Raw genomic sequence first — 22,961 nt, 5'->3', positions numbered from 1 at the left:
AATTCTGTATTTTTACAGATAGAAAAACTCGAAGTAATTATTTAGATTTTTTATCCTTTCTAAGACGGCTATAGAAATTTTAAACATAAACGGTACTATGGTGCCACATACTGTCAGATCATTGATTGGTGACGGAGCTTGTCTTTTTCGAGCAATAGCATTTATGTGTATACACTATCTGTCCAAAATTATCCGGACACCCAGTGGTATGGATTCAGAGCGTTCTGAGACACTTATTAATATGATGTTGGTCTCCTTTTTGCATCGATGGCAACCTGCACACTTTTAGAAAGACTTTCCACCAGTTATTGATAGCTGGCCGGCGGAATTGACTTCTATCACAATTAAAGTGAGTGTGTGGCGTAACTACCACTACAAATATTAAATACCAATCACTAGTATATAAGACATGTTAACTTGATTATATTATGGGGTACCTTTAGATAGATGAAAGTTGACATAGTCGATAATTAAAATCCTTTCAATGGTGACCCCTGGATGTGATATGAACTTGCCAACGTTGATGAATGGCCCACATTAAACAGTGGATTTGCTTAAAATCAATTATTTAATGTGGATTATGTTAAATTATCACGTCCGGGTCACTATTGAAGGGATTTTAATTATCGACTATGTCAACTTTCATCTATCAAAAGGTACCTCATGATAGAATCAAGTTAACATGTCTTATATACTAATGTTTGGTATTTAATATTTGTAGTGGTAGTTACGCCACATTACTCCCCTTCCAGAATTTATCTGTGATAGAATTCGATGAACGAATAACTCTAGTTGATTCATGCTGTTTATTTATTTACATCAATTTTGCTCATTATATTTCTTTCGTTTTTGTTTATGGTATTTCGCTAATTTTTTTTTCCTTCTTAATTTTTGTTTATAGCATTTCGCTCATTACTTTTTTTATTTTCTTCAATATTGAAAGGGAGACTTTATTTACTTCACCGGATTTTTTTTTCTTTGAGCAGTATATTTTTAAGCAAATCAATTGTTTAATGTGGGCTATTGATCAATGTTGGCAAGTTCATATCACGTCCACAGGTCACCATTGAAGGGATTTTAATTATCGACTATGTCAACTTTCATCTATCTAAAGATACCGATTCATCTATACTGTTTTGGCATTTAGACTAGAGGTCATATACAGTTCAAAGTTAGGATCAGATCATAAGTCCATGATGAGGTGAGGCATGAGTTGATACAGTAGTACATCAGTTGGATGGAGTTGTGAGAAGATGCCGCACGTCTTGGTCCTTCAGCAAGTCTTTAAGTTCACTGAATTCATGATAGAATCAAGTTAACATGTCTTATATACTAGTGTTTGGTATTTAATATTTGTAGTGGTAGTTACGCCACAAGTGCTTGTTGTGAGGATGGCCGAATTGGCTGGCTACGTAATCTGAGCTCTAATTCATCCCAAAAGTGTTCTAAGAGATTTAGATCGGGACTCTGGTGGTTTGTGTGATTTAATGGCTACCGGACAAATTTTAAATTCTTACCAAAATTCAATACTTAACGAACTTTGGAAATATCGCAGACATCTTGAAAATAGTTAAAATTAATAGTCTTGAAAATGACATCTCTTGAAAATAGTTAAAATTGAAATCAAAGTACTTTTGCCCGGGAGAAGCAGTTAGACGGAGAAAACATTTTGTGACGCAGATAGGACCCCGGTGCCCCTCTTATATATTTTTTTTCTGATGCTTTAATTACAACCAAAAATATGTGTTGGTATTTTTAGTATGTGTTGGAATGTGTATAATATATGTATGTGTTGGAGGTTAGTTCCTATTAAATCTTTTCTGCGAGTAGTTTATGTAGTATAAAATTAAAGAATTAGTTAAGTTCAAAGAACTTCTTTAACAAATAAGTTTTAGAAAACAGCCTTAATACTCCTGTACTATTGCGTACGGAAAACTTATTGCCGCTACCTTCTTACCCCATTTTCGTTAAAATTCTACTTTAAAATGCAAACTCTGAAGCTACTCGTATGAAGAACTCATTTCTTTCGGAACTTTGAGCTCTTAAAGCTAAATAACTTAATATCTCACTGGTTCTTTCAAGTTCTAAAATGGATATTTGTTTCACTGAACGAAACACTCTCTTATCGATATCATGCATTGATACTTTCTTTGATCAGTTCTTCTCAAGCGAAATTTGAGAATTTTAAATTATCATTCCCGACGAATAATCTTTCATACTTAGATTGATCCTCGAAAGCAGAACATCTTAGAAAACTCCGTTTAACGTAGAATTATTGTATTAGATATCATTTGAAATCGAAATAATTTTCACTGAAACGAAAACGATGATTCTAAAACTGAATGCTTCATTCGATGTTGAAAAAGAAGGAAAAAAAATAAAAGAAAAAAATTATATTTAATCTTAAAAAGTTTCCAAAACAAAATAGATTTTTTCTTCTTGTTCTAATGCCAGCACCTGTATTTATTATCCTTCTAATGCACAATGACCGATAAAAAAAACTCATCACCGTGAATAACTTTTGATCTAGTGATCGGATCTTCGCGTTTTAGGTAATCATTTTCATGAAATGATTACCAAACTGAAAAATTAGTTTTAACAATCGTATATAGCCATTGTTTTTGAAATTCAGACGAATGATGATTTAAAAGTTTCAAAAAAGCATGTTTTTAAAATTTTTATTTAGGGATTAAAAGCGATTGTATTCGAGGATTAAATTCAGGATTCGAGATTAAAGAATGATTATTCCATAACTACTGTTCCTTATTAACTTAAAAACTTCGTTAGGAAGGAAACATTAAATTTCTCATTAGAAACATTATACTTATCTTGTGTATTGGAAGAAAATTAAAATTACTTCAAAATATGGTAAGTATTTGAGCAAATAAAATATGCTTACTTTTTTTTTAATAAGATTTTTCAAATTGACCATGTTTCCCACAAAAATGACAACAACCAGGTGGATATTCTAGTACGTCAGATACTATGTCAACCAATTTAAAGATCACGTTCAAAGTATTACCTGTTATTAAGTATGTGTTATTTCTAGTAAACCATCTAGTACTGATACACTATGACCATTTAAACCGAAACTATAACTGTTTTCAAATTTAAACCTTAATTTTTTTTAAAGTGTAAAATATTGTACTTTCAAATGCTGAATAATTTTGATGGGGAAGATGTGACATTTAAAAATCTCTACGAACACGTCATAGACACTAGTAAAATTATCACAAACCAAATCATGTAAATTATTCAGGATAAATTTGAAAGTATATATATATATATATATTCTTTTTTAATTTCAATTCAATTTTAATTGAGTAGTCAGAAATACGTAATCGAATTTGCTTAAAATAATTTATTCAATATGCTAATCCAAGGAGTCCTTATGTAGATTAATGAACTCAAACAAGAAAAGATTGTTTTCATACTTTACTTCTCTATATTTAGTATTTTCTTATTCAAGATTTTAAATCAAGAGAACTCTTTGATTAAATCACAATATTCATTAAAACAAAATATGAATAAATAAAGTTTGATTTGCATACTTCTAAAATACAAAACCCTTACACTTTCACAGAGACAAATTCTGACCGCACCATCGTTACGATAACACAATAAAAGCATTTTAAATTTCGCGAAAGGTGAAGGATTTTACATTGCCTTTAATTAAAAGAGAACGTGGGTAAATACCTCAGCAAACTTAGCTTAAGATGCAGTTTAATTTTTATATTAAACGAGACAGCATTTACATTTGTACCAGCATCTGAAGTATTATTTGAATTTATTTTTTGACATTTCTATCATAAAAACTAATAACCAAGAAACAACTGAGCTCATATAAAATTATTAAACACTTTTATCAATCATTAATCTTTATTTTTTGAGTCGGCTGTTCAACGACGGATAAAATAAAATACTTATATAACTATAAAACTTACTATACGTCGAAATACTTACTACTTAATTCAAAGAAATTATGTTTTCATGTCTGATTTAGTAGCTTAAAATATAAACTGCGCTAATTAATTAGCATATTTGAGGTCACCCCCTCGAACAACTAAATTTGAGTACATGAAAATCCAATCATTAGATCAAAAGTTATTCTGGATGATTCTCTTTATTTAAAAAAACACCGTTTATACTATAAAATTAGTTATAGAAAAGTCCAGGGCTAAAGAGAAGATAGAGAAGGGCTGGTTCATTCTTACATTTTAAGGTAGTTATATGATAGTAGTTTATAACGTCTTTATATATAGTTCATTGATCTATAAGATAATCTAGACTAGGAGCGAAATCAAAATTTCTTAACCGATATCCAGATCTAGTTTCTTTGTTCGAAATGAACTTTTCCAATTATGAAAAGTTAAAACATTTCCTTTATACTTAGCGAATATTTGGAAAACATAGGCAGTTTGTGAAATTATTTCGCTAATTCAGTTACTTTATGGATTCTAAAAAATTATAATCTGCTTTTATATTTTAAACAATACATAATTTTGCTCTAACACGCTATAAAAGTGCCTGCTTACTTTTCATAAATTGTCATAAATAGTAACCTGTTTTTGCGTTTTTCGTAATTAAGTAGGAACAAACAAAGGATTTCAAAATATTTTTATTTACACAAAAATAAGTTCATTCATTTAAAATACTCACACACGTTGCGATTAAAATTTATGGCATACATATTTCTTTATAGTACTCGTACAAATAAAACTTGCGTTATAGATAAAGATTAATATTCATGCTTCTCTTTAATGAGTATTCATTTTACAAAAAAGAAATAAATAGTTATAATTAACTTCAGTGTGCTTACTTTTAGTTTAAAAATTGTTTGAAATAGCTAGTAACGATTGAAGAACTATAATATAAGTATTTCGATAATACAATACAATATTATTTCGAAAAATTTATTATTTAATTAGTTAAGATTCTAATTTTTATGTACTAGATGTTTCCAATAGTATACTTAAATTCTCAACAATTGAAGAACTATAATATAATTATTTCGATAATACAATACAATATTATTTCGATCAATTTATTATTTAATTAGTTAAGATTCTAATTTTTATGTACTAGATGTTTCCAATAGTATACTTAAATTCTCAAAAATTGAAGAACTATGATATAATTATTTCGATAATATAATACAATTTATTTCTATCAATTTATTATTTAATTAGTTGAGATTCTAATTTTTATATACTAGATGTTTCCAATAGTATACTTAAATTCTCCTAAATAATTTTTTGAGAGATAATGATTTGCATGCAAATACCGTGATTACATATTTTTTTTTATGCTAAAGATTTGGATTGTCTTCAAATTTTATATACACATTTGTTCCGTGAAAATGCAATGACAACAATGTAAATGTTGGTGAGACAAGTTTGTTTTAGTACTTAACAAGTCTGTTTCTTTAAAATCTGTTTGTGTATTATAAACACATAATAAAATGATTAAGAAAAAGAAACGCGAAAAATTTGAAAATGGCATTTTTTGATTTAAAACCTGCGACATGCTTGATATCCAGTAAACATTTCTGCGATTAAAGAAATTCCTTATTAGTTCAGCTTCACTTAAATTAATATATGACTTATTAAGGCTATTCATGAAAAATATGAATTTAAAAAAAAAATCCACGAATACATAAAGATAACCACGAAAACATAAAGTACACAAATTTGAAGACTTTGTTCAGAGAGACTTTGATGATGGAATTCCGTCTATTTAAAGGGAAGACAATTGAATAATAATTGAACTACGAAACTAGTTTTTTTTTATTCTGTAAGGATGACTAAAAATCTGCTTTGGGCCATTTTAGAGGCCCCCTGTCACTTGGAAGTCGTGATTCTAGCTTTTGCCATCGGGAGGGAGGCCACACGATGTGAGATGCTTTGGCAATTATTAATCCTACAGCAACCTGGAAAAAATTTATAGAATAAAGGAATACAATTTTTTTCATTAAAATAATTTATTGTTAAGAGCGTGATATTAATTATAACTCAATAACTGAGTTATCATTATATTTTAAAAGAATAACACTTCGTACAAATTGCATCTACTGTTAGATATTACTATGGAAGATTTTAACAGACATTAAAAAATTTATGTGCTAGTTAACATTTATGTAGGTCAATAGATTAATTATGCAAACACATTTTGCAATAGAACACAGAGCATCATATTCTGTAAACATGCGAAGAATGTACACCAACATGTAAAGTGAAACAATTTATTAGTAGTGTCACCAACACTTTAAAGCATGTAAGTTAAACGGGCTGAGTATATCACATCCTAGAATACATACAATGCATTGTATCGTAGAGTCAACGGAAAATACTTCAAAAGTATATTAGGTTTATGGATACATAGAAATCAAACCTATGAAACAAGCATGGGGACAAAGGATAACTAGTCAAATTTTCTTTTTGTGACGTAGCTAAATTAACTGTAAACCGAGCTTAAAGCCAAAACGTAAATATTTCCCTCATAAAAGCCACTTCTTTGCTCTGAATGTAAGCAAAATCCGGTTCTGAAGCAAGCAAAGAGGTTTCCTCTTTTCCCTAAAAACACGCAGCAAAGAATGTTACGTAATAGAATCGATTGAAGCTTCCCTTGCATCGGAGATCGCCTTACTTATGAGGCAAACATAAATATCAAACTAAAACTGTTCATCACGTTTGCGTTGAGCATTTTAAATCCTAGAAAAGTTTGCCTTTACAAACTGTATCCGTTTGTTACATAAAATAAAAAGTATACGAAGAGAGAAAAAAAAATTAAATAATTGATATACCAACCCAATGATACTCCATCCTAAACAATGTCTAACGCGGTGGATAGCAGGCTAAGATTCTAATTTTCAGAACTAAAATTCGTAGCTGGAAACCATTTTAAAAACCCTTATTGCAATATAGTGGATAAAGGAATACAAATTTAATTAAATTTTATCAAATCCTATTCAGGGTGTCTAACTTTTCGTTTTGTCTGCTTCGTTTAATTTTGTCTTCATTCATAATTCATAACTGGAGAGTTTTTTTTTTTTTNGACCGCAGCCAGTGATGCTTGACTTCGGTGATCTGCTGGGAACCGTGTCTTAACGATCAGTCTACTGCGGGACCTCAATGCACGCAAAAACCGGTTCTGCAGCAAGCAAAGAGGTTTTCTCCTCCCCCTAAAAACACACAGCAAAGCACGTTACGTAATAGAACCGGTTGAACCTTTCCTTGCATCGGAGATCGCCTTATTTATAAGGCAAATATAAACATCAAGCTAAAACAGTTCGCGTTGAGCATTTTAAATCCTAGAAAGGTTTGCTTTGACAAATTGTATCCATTCTTTATATAAAATGCTGGCAGAGTTCAGTGCGTTGTGGAAAATGCTTAACAAGCATAATGAAAAAGTCATCTTTTAACTAATCAGAAATTTTATTAAGCAAGAAAAATCATAACTTAACTTAAACATCATAAAGGAAAAACAATCCTCTCCATAACACGAATTCAATACATACAGTCATGAAAATCAAAAGAAACAAACTCTAAATCCAATCTTGATTTGTTATATATATACAAATTAACAGTTGCATAATGAGGGTACTTACACACTCAAAATTAATACTATGCAAATTCTGTCGTTAAATTATTTTTAAATGTTCGAACTCCCTCTTTCAGAGGTTTTTCGAACTCGTGATCTCTGACTCTTACTCGAACCTTGTTCATTGAAATTCATAGTCTGACATAAAATAAAAAGTATACGAAGAGAAAGAAAAAATGAAATAATTAATATACCAACCCAATGATACTCTATCCTAAGCATTGTCTAAAGCGGTGGATAGCAGGCTAAGAATCTAATTTTCAGAACTAAAATTCGTAGCTGGAAATCATTTTAAAAACTCTTATCGCAATATAGTGGATAAAAGAATAAAAATATAATTAAATTTTATCAAATCCTATTCATGGTGTCTAACTTTTTGTTTTGTCTGCTTCGTTTAATTTTGTCTTCATTCATAATTCATAGCTAGAGAGTTTTTTTTTTTTTTTTTTTTTTTTTTTTTTTTTTTTTTTTTTTTTTTTTTTGAAAATTGTTACATATTGGATGAATATTCAATTTCAATCACGATATCAAAATTCATTCAGCGTATTTTGCTTGCTGTTTTACCAAAACGGAAGTAGAATTTGGATTAGAAATAAGAGTGCCAAAATATACTCACTGGACCAAAAAAATTGCTATCCATGCTGTGTTTTAAATTTTCTCCTTCAATCCAGCAATGACCAACAGGAACTGATACGTATCTCAATTTATTAGCTGCCCTGGAAAGTAACAATAATAATATGTGTTATTTAAAAGAAATCTACTGTGAAGTACAAGGTAGCCAACCATCTTTTTTTTAAAAATTTTATCATTTTTACAAATTAATTTTCTCTTTATTAAATCTAAAGTAAGCATATAATATATCCTATAGATTAAAAAAAAAGTAAACTATTATTTCATTGAATCCTTCCTTCAATATTGTTACACATTTGTAAATATTAGGACTGGGCGATGTAAGAAATGTTATATCGTGATACATCGAATGTCAGACATCGCGATTTAGCATCTTTTTAAAAATCTTCAGAAATTTTCAAAAATCAGAAATCTTCAACTCATTCAAAAATAAGTAAAAGGAATAAATCTATTACAAAAGAAAACGTTAATCCTAAAAAAATGCTTCTATAACATCAATAGCATTGCTTAATTTTTTCAACTAAAATAATAAAGATGCCAAAGTAAAAACAAACCCAAGCTTTATTTAAATTTTTTATGAATTAAAATGACTTAAGATTTATTGGTATAAAATTAATAATAAAACTGCAACAAAATATTTTACAAACATGCATTAAAAATTAAAAGAAAAAAAAAACGAAAGTAAAAAAAAAAACCAAATAAATGTTCACTTGAGTAAAACATTTTTTAAATTATTTGTTGAAGAAAACGGCGCTTTTGAAACATTGTTAGACATTCTTTTATTTATCTATTTAAAATAATAAAGTTGTATTAAGTAATACTCAAATTGTATACTTAATAAATGTAAAAATTAAGTTTTTTATTTATTTATTATTATTTTCCTTTTCGAAAATAAAAGCTACTTAGGATTTATTTGTTTAAAAATGATACTGACTAACAAATTATGAAACAAAGAAGTATTGAAAGAATTTTAAGAAAAATTAAAAAAAAATAAAATACTTTAAGTACTGTTATTAAAAAGCTTCAAAACATTGTTTAACTTTTTATTTGATTAAAAAAAATATATTTGTTTTAACTAATAGCCAAATTTAAAAAAAAAAAAATAACGCTAACTTAGTTTCAATTTTCTCAAAAATAAAAGCAAATTAAATTAATGTAGGCTTTGTTTTAATTGTTTTCATAATTAAAAAAGACTGAAGGTTTATTGGTTTAAAGTAATCAAATTCTATCAAATATTTACGTGCATTAAATAAATTTAAAAAAAAACCTTTTATAACAAAGTTAAATACAAAATACACCTATTAAATTGTATCGCTTAAAATGAAAACCAATTATTAAAAAAATCAATGAAGAATCTTTCGTTTATTCATATGTTCTTTTCATTAATAGATTAAGTTCAGAACAAAAATTTAAGAGCTATTGCGCAGCTATCGCAAAGTAACAGTAGGTCCGTCAAAAATAATTGACAAAAATCATTAAATCCCGACAGACAAAAAGAAAAAAAAAGTGTCGAAATAATGCACAACGAAACGATCGCTAAGTAGCAAAAGTCTCACTGAAAATAATTCACAAGAAAGGTTAAATCCCAACGAAACAAAAGGCACTTACCGATCGCAATATTACGTAAGTCCCGCTGTAACTTCCAAGAAACGTACCCAAAGACAACACCCAAACACAAAAATGGACCCTAAAACGGAAAAGAAACCCCAAGACAAAAATGGCGCTTAAAGAAACGAGAATTTCAACACTGATCCTCACGCTAGAAACCGGGAGTTATGATTCAATTCACTCTTCGTCATTTAACATCACGAAACTAACATCGTCTTTATAGCTCCAGTGGTTACCAACTGGCGGCCCGCGGTCCACATCCGGCCTGCGAAGCCTCTTTTTGTGGCCCACGAACAAAAATATATTAGTAGTCATTTTTTTGCAGACAATTTCTGTAAAAATCTATATGGGTTTAAAGTACTTTCTTCGTTAAAAAAAAAAAAACCCAAATTTCTTCGTTTCTGTGAAATTTAAGATACCACAACCGTGCAAAAAAATTTATATCTCAGGTAAAAATCTACTTCTTATTTTAATTTGTGATTCAATACTTTTGTTTTGTACAACTTGATAAAAATTTAACAGTAATACTTAATGTTCCTTCAAACATAAAAGAGTCCTATATAAAATTTTTATAAAGTTGCGGCCCACCATTTGACTGGTGTTTTTAGTTGCGGCCCCCGGCCTCATGTAAGTTGGAAACCCCTGAGCTAGACGCTATCAACATCTCCACAACTAGATGCAATCAAAATCGTCTTCGCCAGCGCTGAGACAGCGTTAGCGAAGGCAAGGATCCTCGCATGTTACATTGTTAAACCTCGAGCGTTGTCTTATGCGGGCGGCTCAAATCAGATTTCTGATGCATCGCCTAAAACGAAAGTCATTATATCGGCCTGCCGATATATGCGTTAAAGTGATATTTCGCAATACATCGATTTGGGTTTTATACATCGATTTAGAGCCGCGATGGCTCAGGGGATAGAGCGTTCGCCTTCCAATGTGGCGAACCGGGTTCGAATCCTAGTCGATGCGAATTCCGCATCCGACTTGCCCCGACCACAGTGCTGACGTGAAATATCCTCAGATGTAGATGGATCATGGGTTAGAGACCCCTTGCCGTAAGGCTAACCGTGGGAGGTTCTCGTGGTCTTCCTCTCCATGTAACGCAAATGCGGGTTAGGTCCATCAAAAAGTCTTCCACGAAGGCAAACTTCTCCCAATACTCGATCCAGGAGTTCCCTTGTCTTCTGGATTGGGTTCAAAATTACAAGGCTACGGAGTTGAACATTAGTAGTTGTAAACCCATAAAATTGGGTCAGCTGTTCAACGACGGTTATATTATAAAATAAAATACATCGACTTATAGCCCAGTCCTAGTAAATATCTGCACAGGTTTGTGAATACTCTCTTGTTATGAAGCTAAATTTCTCAAACGGGACCTAAATAAGAAATTTAATTAGAAAATTTGCAATAAAATCGTGGAATTCAAACGTAATTTAGAAAGAAAATAACGCCTAATGTATTTTTATGGGCGTAAACTCAGTAAGGAAAATTTCGATTAAAACACAGTTTGTTGCATATTACTTAATAAAGTATGAACTTTCTTAATATCTCAGAAACAAAATAATGGTTTTTTGAACGATTTTTCTTAATCTTAACGTCCAGTATTCCTTTAACGCAAAGAGATAAATACACATTTTAATAATTAATTTTTTTTTAAATCTACGCATATGTTATAGAGTCTTTTTCCTCCTTAAAAACGAGTGCTGACTTCATCACTGCTCTAATTCTCACTGCTCTAATTCTCAAAACATTTACTTGGTACAGTAATCATCCTAAGCTCACTAGCAGTAGGAAGATCTTTTCGATTTAAGCAGTAAAAAATACGTAGGAAAAAAAAAGCGTTTCAAAATAAACAAAATATCTTACCAAAAGGAATTTTGGAACTAATCCAGTCATATTAAAATAGACGCTTAAAATATTTTGTTTCATTTATAAAACTGGATAAAGTATAAATTAAGGCAAAAAATACAACAAAAAAAAATATTTAAAAAAAAAAGTGAATCACCTGACTATTAACAATTATAAATACTTATTTTTTCACTCGCTTCTTCTTAATTTCACTCTTCTGTTGTTTTAGAAAATAATAAACTTTTTTTTTAAATGAGATAATAAATGCCCTAGTACCGAAATCTTTTGTTGGAGGTGTTGTGACCTCCTGTTGTTATAGGAAAAACAACCGGTACAGGCATTAACCTGGCCTTTTGTCGGCTATGAGAATTATATAGCGGATTAATAGTGCTAATAAAATATGGTGCTTGATTGGGCCAAAAAATAATAGTATAACCAAATGATCAAATCAAAGTAAATTTGTTATATCAGCCCCTTTCTTAAAAAGAAAATGACGCCCAATAATTGAAAAGCTTTGTTTCATGCTACGTAAAACATTACCTTAATTTAAAGCAGGTGAATTGGTTAAAAAAGTTAATATTTAAATTAAAATGTATTCATAAGCGGTAAGTTTTTTTCATTCATAGAATGAAGTATTAAAATTACATAAAGAAATTCTCACAAATATATTTAGATTAAGCTGTAATTTTGTTTTGATATTAAACATTAAAAAAAGAAATTGGTGATTTGCAAATTATAATGTTTTTTAAACTTTTTCAGGGTTCCCACTCAATTTCAGAAAAAAAATTCCCTGTCTTTTCCATGTATATCAGGTAAATTTTAATGAAAATCAATACCATATTTTATCTACGTTACGAAATTTTTCATCAGAAAATTTTGATTCTTTTATTTGTAATGCTAAGTATTAGATTTTCTATGTAAAATAAATATTTTATATGAGGAAAGAAGCATTTCAGTTTGACTAAAATGTGAAATATTTACAATAAATAATTGTAATAGTTGTTAGAATTATTTAACTCGAATCTCAACAACTGAGTACTGTTACTGACAATTTTAAGACTGTTTTTTCCAGGAATTTCCCGGGTTTTCGTAAAAAAAATTGCAACTTTCTCTGACTATTCCCTGATTTTTGGAGTTAAAATAAAATTTCCAGACAATTCCAGGCTTTCCCTGACCCGTGGGAACCCTGCTTTTTTGTGAAAGAAAATGTATTAGGAACTAAAGAATCAAAATGATAGGAAATAATTAAAATCTAGATCTAGATAGGAAATAATTAAAACTTTTTAGATCATAATGAATCAGTTATACACCCTTTTGCAAATTAATTGAAACAAACTCAATAAATTCAGAAAACTAAGAGAAAATGTTATTTTATTTAAATTTATACAAACTCAAAAATTTTTAGTAAATAATATGATCTCCACGACACTTTATTAATATTTGGACACGATTCGGCATGGATTCCACTAATTTTTTACAGTCATTTATAATATTTGTGTCCTTGTACCACACATGAATTAACGCCGTGATTAGCTTCTCCATAGTTGTACAGTCCATATTTAATAGGCGATTCTTGCATATGGCCCAGAGATTCTCAATTGGGTTGACATCCGGAGAGTTCCCTGGCCATTCCAATGTCTCAATTTGATTCTCAGACATGAATTTCTTGACAATTTTGGACGAACGGCAAGGAACTAAATCCTGTTGAAAAATCCCTGTTCCATCAGGGTATCGTTTCTTCAACTCTGGAACAACTTTTTTACCCAGAATAGTAATGTACTGCTCAGAACGCATCATACCGAAACAACCCCAAAACATCTTCTTTAAAAAACACGAAAAAAAAAAGTTTGTTTCAATTAATTTGCACAAGGGTGTAGATACTATTAATTGAAAGTAGGTCATGAAAAAGAATGGATTAATTAGAAACATTATTCGTGTAACTAAAATATTTTTACGGTTAAAAAATTATACCTACTTAACGGTATCACCTTCCAAAGCAATAACACGTTTTATTAGCTTTTGATCCGGATCTCTGGGACATCTAAAAGAAGAAATAGAATAAACTAAAAAACAAGTTAAGAAACAAAAAATCAAAGTAAAGAAACAAAATTGAGCATTGTAAAAACATTACAGAAACTGCACTAGAAATACATCATAAATAAAATTAGTGATACTTTTCAATTACCACACTTAATGTGCTGAAAAGGGGACTTTTTTTTATCTATTGCAAAGTAATTTGAATGACGGACACGAATATTTTTGGCAAAATATAAACAATGCTCTTTTTACGCAGAAAACCACAGTGAGTCAGAGTCTATTTTGTAAATTCGTCAAAACATGACAAAAACAAAATTTAAAAATAAAAAATAAATTTAAAAAAAAAAACGCGGCAAGTCTCTTAATTGCGGCGGACACTTATCGCTTTTTATTTTTTCGTTTAATTTATGCTATTTAAGAATGCGAGAACCAAATCAATATTTTATTAAAAGCAGTGGCTGTGGCGACTCAGAGCACAGAGCACTCGCTTTCCAATAAGGTGACCCTGGTTCGAATCCCAGCGATGGCTGGTCGAGGCGAATTTTGCCCCCGGCTGGCATCGTTGAACATTGGTTGTCGTAAACAAAGAATTGCGTCGATTGTACAAGGACGGTTATAAAATATTTTGTTGAGGAGTTACAATTTAGGTGGCGTTCACCAAATCGGCGAACTCGAGGCACGAGTGTACATAAATTCATGTTTGCACCATAAAAGGATGACGTGGTTGAAATGAAATTTTCAGAAGATGCAAATCATAGTGGCAAATAATATACTGATTGAACTTTAGTAGAAACATAGCTGAATTCAACATCTTATTAAGTTTGCAATAAATTCGTATCGGCGTATGGTTGAAAATACCAATAATACGACCAATAATACGTCAAATTTAATTTAGAAATTAAAACTAAAAAAAAAAAAAATAATAATATTTTTAAAAACCACGTTTTTGTAGTGGAGAATAATAATTAAAAAACAAAAATTTGAAAAACGAAAAACGTGGGGAGCATGAAATACATATCAGTAACAGTATGTGTGCTCATGAGAATATGTGTTTGTATATCTGTAATTGTATCTGAATGTGGATGTGTATGTGGAATATGTTTGTGTATATGCATGTGTATGTAGATGTATATGTGTATGTGGTTGTGCATGAGTAAGAAAATGTGTATATGTATGTGTATATGTACTGTTATGTATTCGATGCGCCCCACGTTTTTCGTTTTTCAAATTTTTGTTTTTTAATTATTATTCACCACTACAGAAACGTGGTTTTTAAAAATATTAGTTTAATTTTTTTTTCTTTCGTATTCACTTCCAAAATCTCAATTTTCTCACTCACTGTACACAAAACTTTTCAACTGACATGTGACACTAATTTGAAATAATCGAATCGACAACAAAAGACAATGGCGAAAATATTAATTTTTCTTTAATTTTAATTTTATTTTACTTAGTATGTCTTTTTTCTCTTCATTTTCATGCATTGCCATCCAATTCTGAACTATGTGCCAAATTTGAAGTTTGTAGCTAGTCGGGAAGTTAGTTTAAAATCGATTACAAAATTCCACCTGAACAGACATACACGAAGGCAAGTTGATATAAGCGTGGTAAAATTGAGAAATTTAAAATTTTTACTTTATGATGGTTATTGATGTAAGTTTTCAAAAACAGCAATTATATTTTAGAAAATTTTGAATTAGTAAAAGTTAATTTCGTTGATAGAAAATACGTTTTTGGTGATTACCGTTACTTAATTAATATCATGTTAAAAAAAAAAACGTTTTAAACTGTGAAAGATACAACTAACGAGAAAAGACGGTTGTTAGGCAGAAACTTTTTCGGATGAGTTTCGATTTCTCTAATTGGTTCAATTTAAAAAATTAATTACTTATTTTTAAAACTCAATAATACAATTAGGACTGAATTACAGTATTCTTTTTTAAAAAAGAAAAAAAATAGGACACTTTATTTTCTCAAACACACAACATTAAAATTCTCATTTAGCATTTTTAATCAATAATTCCATTAAAGTATTATTCATTTATAGCAATAAAAATATACAAATATAGGCTTTCAAGCCAATAATGTTTTTTTCTAACCTCTAAAACTAAATATATTATTCTTTTAACGGAAATATTTCAAACATCTCTACTTAAATTGAACTTAAAAGAACAATGGTAAAGATTATCTTTCCCTCGCAACGAGTGATTAATAGCAAATGAAATTAATGACGTACAAACCATTAAAGATTACCACAACACCATAATGGCGAAAAAAACTTCGTCGGAGAAAATGATCGCCACCAGGAAAAAAAGAAGAATTCGCCAATGATAGCGCGAAAATCCTTTTTCAACAGCTAGAGAAAAAGTTAAGAGTGTGTAAGATAAAACAAACAAGTCATCTTTCATGAAATCAGAAATTGTAATAAGTCACCCATGTACCATAAGTATCATTAAGGCTAAAGTAAAAATAACCGGGAAAAAACAAACATTAATTTTACCATAGAGGAAAAAATCCTATACATTTTAACAAATATTTATGCTAACTAATGCGCAATTAATGAAAAATGCTACATGGAAAAAGAGAACTTTTAGGGGTTTACACAACAAATACAAAGGTACAAATTTAAATTCAATTTTATGTTCAATATATTCTTAAATTATTAGTTTTAAATAGTAAAGCATTCGTTTGATGTAATGGAAAGACAAGTTTAAAAAACTTATCGCAAAAATAAAATACTTTTAAAAATTTCAAAACTGAAAGATGTTTCTGATAAATAAATAAAATAAATGCGACCATGAATTTAACTAGTTTATATTATTGATCCTACTTAGATTCTTCAGTTGTATTGACAATACCATTTTCTGAAATTGAAAAAAAAAATTGTCAAATACAAAAACATTAATGATATTTTTTTTCCTAAGAAGACAAAAGGAGATAAAAACAAGGATATTGGAAAAAGTTTTTTTCTAATAAATAGATTTGATTGCGCAGCAAATGCAATTAAAATGAGAAGGAGGCTAAGTTAAAGTACTTTAATATTTCCTATGTTAAAGAAGAAAAAAAATCTTTAGAGTTAATTACATTTTCCCCCAAGTGGTACAATAATAAAGAACAAAGTCATAAAACACACTTTAAAGACTAAGATAATACTACACATAATACAAAAGGAATTTATCATAATTTTTTTTTCCTCCTTAATTTTCTGTCATAAATCAAGAGCTCATTGTGAAAACAAAAATTTAAAAAAAATTCTCTGCCGTTGAAAATTCAAATAAAAAAGAATTTTTCAAGATGGGAGATGAAAACAATGGAAAGGGAAAAAAATAATAATAAAAGTTAAGCTTTTATTTGGAAGAAAAAAATGAAGAATGTTAGTCTGGCATGTGTTCAAAATTCTTAAGTCTTTAATTCTTCATAACGGATCAGAAACACTTAAAGAATGTAAAAAGAATGTTTACAAGTATTACTTTCGCGAAAATGATTAGAATAAAATTAATTTATTAGAATCAACGAAGCTACAATTTAATTTTGAGAGTAGAATACTAAATTTCAGCATAAAATTTTGAAAACAACAATATCGGTATTAAAATAAAATGTTGAATGAGTAAAACGTGCAACAAAATGTAACTATTTCAGAATAAAATTCTTGATTTTGAAAATAAAAATATATAAAATGTGATGCTTTAAAAATCTCAATATTTTTTTAATTTGAATGCCAAAATACAAAGCTTTAAAATTCCGATTGTGTGATAGAAAAGTTTTTTATTTTATCTTTATCTTTTAGTGTATCATAATGCTGCAGTGAATCGAAATAATTGCATCATTGAATAACTTTCAGCGTACTTTATAACTGTTTAACATCTCAAGTTTCACACGTTAACTGTAATACTTATAAGGACAATCCACTAAAACATTAACACGATGCTTTTCAAAAAGTTTTACTGTGCCAATATCTCTCTAGAAGGCATCGCCTGCGCCCTCTAGCAACAGTTTAGGGAAACGGTTAGTTGATACAGTAGAGTCGACTAGTTGTCACTCTAATTTAGCGTGCCAGTCTTATTTTTGTTTATTTCGGAATGATCACATCATGAACGATGATTATAATTATAGCATAGAGGAATGGAATACTTCTCTTAGGTGAATTAGTTAAGTTGTGTTTGTTTCTCGCTTCATTCGAAAAAAATAGGATTTCGTGAATGTAGGTTAGTGTTCTGAAATCTCTTCATATTGTGCATTTATGTAGTAATTTTTTCCCCAACCGAATGGATGTCTTCAGAGATGAATCTAGACTTAATTTGGGCAGTCATGACCATCATGAACGAGTGTGGCGATCTCATGGTGAACGCTTCTATCTTGACTAAGCTGTACAGCAGCACATCGCTTCTACAGCAGGTGTGATGGCATGGTGTGTCATCTCATTAAACAAACGATCATCCCTAATATTGACCCACGGGGCTAGGACAGCGTTCGTGACACCCTTCAGCCACACGTAATGCCACTCATGGCAGGTCTCTCAGAAGCCATTTTTCAGCACAGCAATGCTCGGCCACATATTGCACGACTGTCACAGAATTCTACCGCCATATTACCACCCTTCTGAGGTTTGCTCGATCCCCAGATTTGTCACCAAGCGAGCATACCTAGACCACTTGGGACGGAAAGTTGGACAGTCGTTGGCCAATGCTGTGAATTTTAATCACTTACTTATATCACTGTTGTACTTACGTATGTAAAGTTTGGTGTCATTCCGACAACTCTTTCTAGGTGCACTATTTTTTATGACAATGAGAATAAGTTCGATTAATTATTATAATAAACATTCTAAAAAATTGGGTCTAGTCTACCAATGTAAATAGAATACAAAATTTCAAAACATTTTAAAATAAGTTAATAACCATTTTACAGCTGTAAGAAAGCTGGTAACAATTCTATTGCTACATAAGTCATCCAGTTGTTTTTTGGAAGCTTTTTCGCTTTATAAAATTAACGAAATAAGGTACTTTCATTACTGTCGCGAGTTCGTGTCAATCGTTTTTAATTATTAATCTTAACTTTGTCCACCTCTCGCTAGCGCTTTATGCTGTAAACACGTTGACAGAAACCTCAGTCAACGTGACTGACTCACACTTTGACTTACAATGTGACTCAGTCAACCCAGTGAGTGACTCTAATTTCTGTTTAGGCCACATCAGTCAGTCATCAATAACTAACGGTGTAAAATATGATATAGAACAAAAAAATTTACATGTTTTAAGCAATTATTGAAAATTTATATATAATTTACTTAATTTTTACTCATTACAAAGAATTTTTTTTATTTATTTATTTGTTATTAGCGTGATTCGTATTGCTATACAATACGTGATTCGTATTTTCTCAAAAATGCACCTGATACTGCTCAACGTGTTGATAAAAATAATGCAAAATGTCAGTGAGAAAAATTCTAGCAATTTACATAGAAAAACCATTTGTTATAGCATTTGAAAAGTTATGCACTCCCTGCATTATAGATAGAAACATGCATAGAAATATACAAATATTGAGAATTTCAATGGCTATCAAAGTGCAAAAAATCTTGTCTGATTAGCGATTTTCTTTTTGTAACAGTTAAGTAACTTTCTCAATGCTTAAAGCATTCGTCTCTTTTAAGTCCCGTGAATGTGTTTCAGCGAGATAGCATAAATTACAGTTTAAGCCTTATTTCCAATTCAAGACTCTGACTCTACTATTTTCGTTTGAGAGATTATTTTCGTTATTGTTGAGAGTGTGTTTTAAAAAGGGCTATGGATAAGGTACTAAATGTTTTGAAGATATAACGACTCGATTGTTACGTACGTCGCACATTACGAACAGGAGCCAAATGTATTTCAGCGCATTATTTATTCAATATAAAGCTTTATAGCTATATAAGTGTGGCATGATTATTTTAATTAGAGAAAATTATTAACTAAAAAGTATAAATCTTTGCAAAACTGTTTTTTAAAGTTTCTTTTTTAATAGTTTTCTGTTTGAGACTATTCTAATAGTAGTTTAGGTAACAAGGGTATTTAAAATATCGATTTGAGGGGTGTCGTATAATTTTGCAGTTGTAGTACAGGGATGAATTAACCCTTAGCTTACGGATGGTACAATATGTGGACCACATGTGATGGTACAACATTGCACACCGTAAGCAAAGGGTTGAATAAACAAACAATTACTGCATTTGTGACTCTTTCTATTTGTTAATTCCTACCGTTTCATCTTGCGTTATTTGTGAAGTTAATCTTTACTTACATAATAAAAAAAATCTAACTGTATTAGTCGGGAGTGTTGAATATATTCCCACAAATAAGTTGTTTAAATTTACAAGTTATGGAGAAAATCATCTGAATAAAGACCAATATTCTGATCTATGTTTCCATATTAATTTAAAAATAGATTTTATAGCTGCCATTCAACTAATCTTAACCACAATTATTCCAAAAGAGTTCCATTGGTGAGGGTATTTATCAATTTTGTCTAAACAAGGAAGACAAAGCAGAGGATGAAATATACAAAAGCTAGAGAATTAAAATGGAAATATCAGGTATTATTCTAGTTGTTGAGGCTAAAGCGTCTTTCTCCATTTACTTAGAGTTTCATTCATATCGTTGAAGCAGAATTGGTTTGCTTGCGAACAGCAAATGAATGAATTATCTACCTTACAAACAGAAGGAAGAGATTAATTTGAACCAACGACTCTGCAGAATATGTATTTATTTAAAGTTGTGAGATTTCAAACGAGGGTCAGTGAGAGATTATGTGAGTTAGTTTATGAATATGTAAGCTTTGTTAGGTTTTAAAGGGGTATAATTTACTTAAATTAGTCATTCTCTTGTGATCTATAGGGAAAACACAATTTCTGCATTCATTCGCAATTTCTGTAGTAAATATTTTAAAATAAAATTTGAATTTCAAATTAGCACGCCATAACATGGAATATTATAAAGCTGATAAGCAAAATCTGTACCAAAACGCACACAGTTCGATGCATTAATGACACTTTCAATTCAAATTCGTGTAAATCGTAAAACACTTTTTTTTTCTATTTTAAACTTAAGCTGAAATAAATCTTATGTTTTACCAGAAAATAATCATTAGATCGATTAAAGTAGCTGCAGTGTAGTATTTTTAAACATCTTTTTTGACACAATATCAGTAACTTTTTTGCAATAAACTTATTTGAAAACGATCTCAATTATAAACGAAAAACATAGTTTTATTTTAAAAACAGAACGAAAGCTTTTATATCTTCTAAAGTTAAACGTAAAATTTTTTTGAAAATCTACAATTGAAATTTAAATACTATGAGTCTCTGAGTGCATGTTTTCGCACAAGATTGGCAGTTAAACAACATAGGATTTGTTAAAACCGTTTGGTTTAACAGGTTTTATGGATGAAACGTTCAGATCCATCATCGTTTAAAACACCAACTTTTTTTAAAGGATCTTCACAAAATAATAGCTCTAAAAAATGTTAACAGCCTTGACATTTAAATTTATTTCATTGATTTTATTCAGAAGTGTTAACAGTAAACTTTTATTAATTGGTTGGGCATTGATAGTAAGTTATGGGAAGTGCTAATTGCACGGTCACATACTGTCCACTATCAAATAGGATTCAACATTGACCGTTCATAAGCAGAAAACGCTTGATAATTCCGAGACTAATTTTAAAAAAACTTGAAATAAAAACTAAAATTTAAAAGAAAATAGGAAATATAATTTTCTAAACTAATGAAGAGCATGACATTTTTTGATTCGCCTTATTAGTTCTGAAAATATAGCAAAATACACATAAAGAGAAATTAACATTAAGGGTCTCTAACTTTCTGTTGTTACCTTCCCTAAACTATGGGACCCATAGTAGGGGTCTCATAATTTAGCGAAATAGCTAAGATTGCTATAGTGCGGCTTTGAGGACAACTCCTTCAGACTAAAAATCTGGGACTGTCAGCTGCTATGGTAACAAGCGAGAGCACATTTCTAATGGGGGTGCAATGGAAGAATGGAGGATTTGATTGGTTTACTCACGCCGACCTATGCCAAAATTAAGACAAAACTATTCACCCCTCACCCCTGTTCGAAGCGACTTTTCCTCGTAACCATAGTACCCACTATGACGCGAAACTAATGTCTGGAGGACTTCTCCTGAAAGTCGCAGTATACTATAGATTGCGGAGGTTTAAAAGTCTAAATCCGTTGAAAAAAATACTAATGTTTATTCAGAGAAAGTACGCTATTGTGTCTGATTTCGTAACTTAAAATATCATCAGCAATAATTAATAAGGTGGAATAAGGTTATTAATAAGGTTAGGCTATAGAATAACTGAAATCACATCATGGCCACATGACAATCTGACCACTAGATTAAAAGTTAAGGTGCTCTCCTCCTCATTTTGCGCCTTGTAAACCAACATAGTGCAAATGTAAACCTAAATATATTGATACATATGCATGGAAAGTAACGTAAAGAATGATTATAAGATGAAATAAATTTTATTTTATTTTATAACCGTCGTTGAACAGCAGACTCAATTTTTTTGGATTTACGACTGCTAATGTTAAACTACGTAGCCTTGAAATTTTGAACCAATCCAGAAGACAAGGAAGCTCTTGGATCAGAACCTCAGAGGTATGATTTACTATGGGAACATGGAGACTCGACAGATTTAATGTGAATCAGTCACCATTTACTACACCGCCAGTGGGGATCGAATCTACGACTTCTTGTACATGGGACCAGTGCCCTACCAACCAGGCGATCCCGGCCCTATCTACCACTGATTAAAGTTAATCCTTCGAACCATTAAAATTTAGTCTTAGTACTTGAAAACCCAAATATTACATCAAAACTAACTCACTGTCTTCCACTACATTACTAAACATTTTCTCATAAACTTTTTTACTTACTAAAGATAAACTTTTACAAAATTTCTATACATACACAGTATCAGCCACATTTATTATAACCTCATACAATAAAACTAATAAACAAAAATGGTTCTTTAAAAAAAATATCATTTCCATTTCCATGTATAATCAGAACTATGGATTATCAACGGAAGGAAAATTAATTTCTTTCATCATTTTCCCGTTTTCAGCAAAAACAGAAGTTTTAGAAAACCAATTCAATGTCGAAAGTTTTATCTCTTAGGACCAGAGATTTCATCCGGGGTTTTATTTATCCTTTTTTTTCCTTCTTTATTCTTCTTT

The 22,961-nt window shown here is 30.2% G+C and overlaps 1 protein-coding gene across 3 annotated transcripts in view; it reads right to left on the bottom strand.

Annotated features, from left to right (window-relative positions):
* Nucleotides 1-4,600: 4,600 nt before the first annotated feature.
* LOC107443405 (mitochondrial inner membrane protease subunit 2) overlaps nucleotides 4,601-22,961 on the bottom strand; it is a 132,633-nt gene continuing 114,272 nt past the window's right edge. For all 3 annotated transcript variants that reach the window (XM_016057255.3, XM_016057254.3, XM_043044327.2), the window contains exons 4-6: nucleotides 13,661-13,726; nucleotides 8,216-8,315; nucleotides 4,601-5,929 (exon numbers count right to left, since the gene is read on the bottom strand). In XM_016057255.3, coding sequence (XP_015912741.2) covers nucleotides 5,804-5,929; nucleotides 8,216-8,315; nucleotides 13,661-13,726 — 292 coding nt within the window. In that variant the 3' untranslated portion in view covers nucleotides 4,601-5,803. The remainder of the gene's footprint in view (nucleotides 5,930-8,215; nucleotides 8,316-13,660; nucleotides 13,727-22,961) is intronic.

This window comes from Parasteatoda tepidariorum, chromosome 4 (assembly GCF_043381705.1).
Source record: "Parasteatoda tepidariorum isolate YZ-2023 chromosome 4, CAS_Ptep_4.0, whole genome shotgun sequence".
In the NCBI taxonomy this organism is placed as follows: Eukaryota; Metazoa; Arthropoda; class Arachnida; order Araneae; family Theridiidae; genus Parasteatoda; species Parasteatoda tepidariorum.
This window is presented reverse-complemented; position numbering and strand designations above follow the sequence as displayed.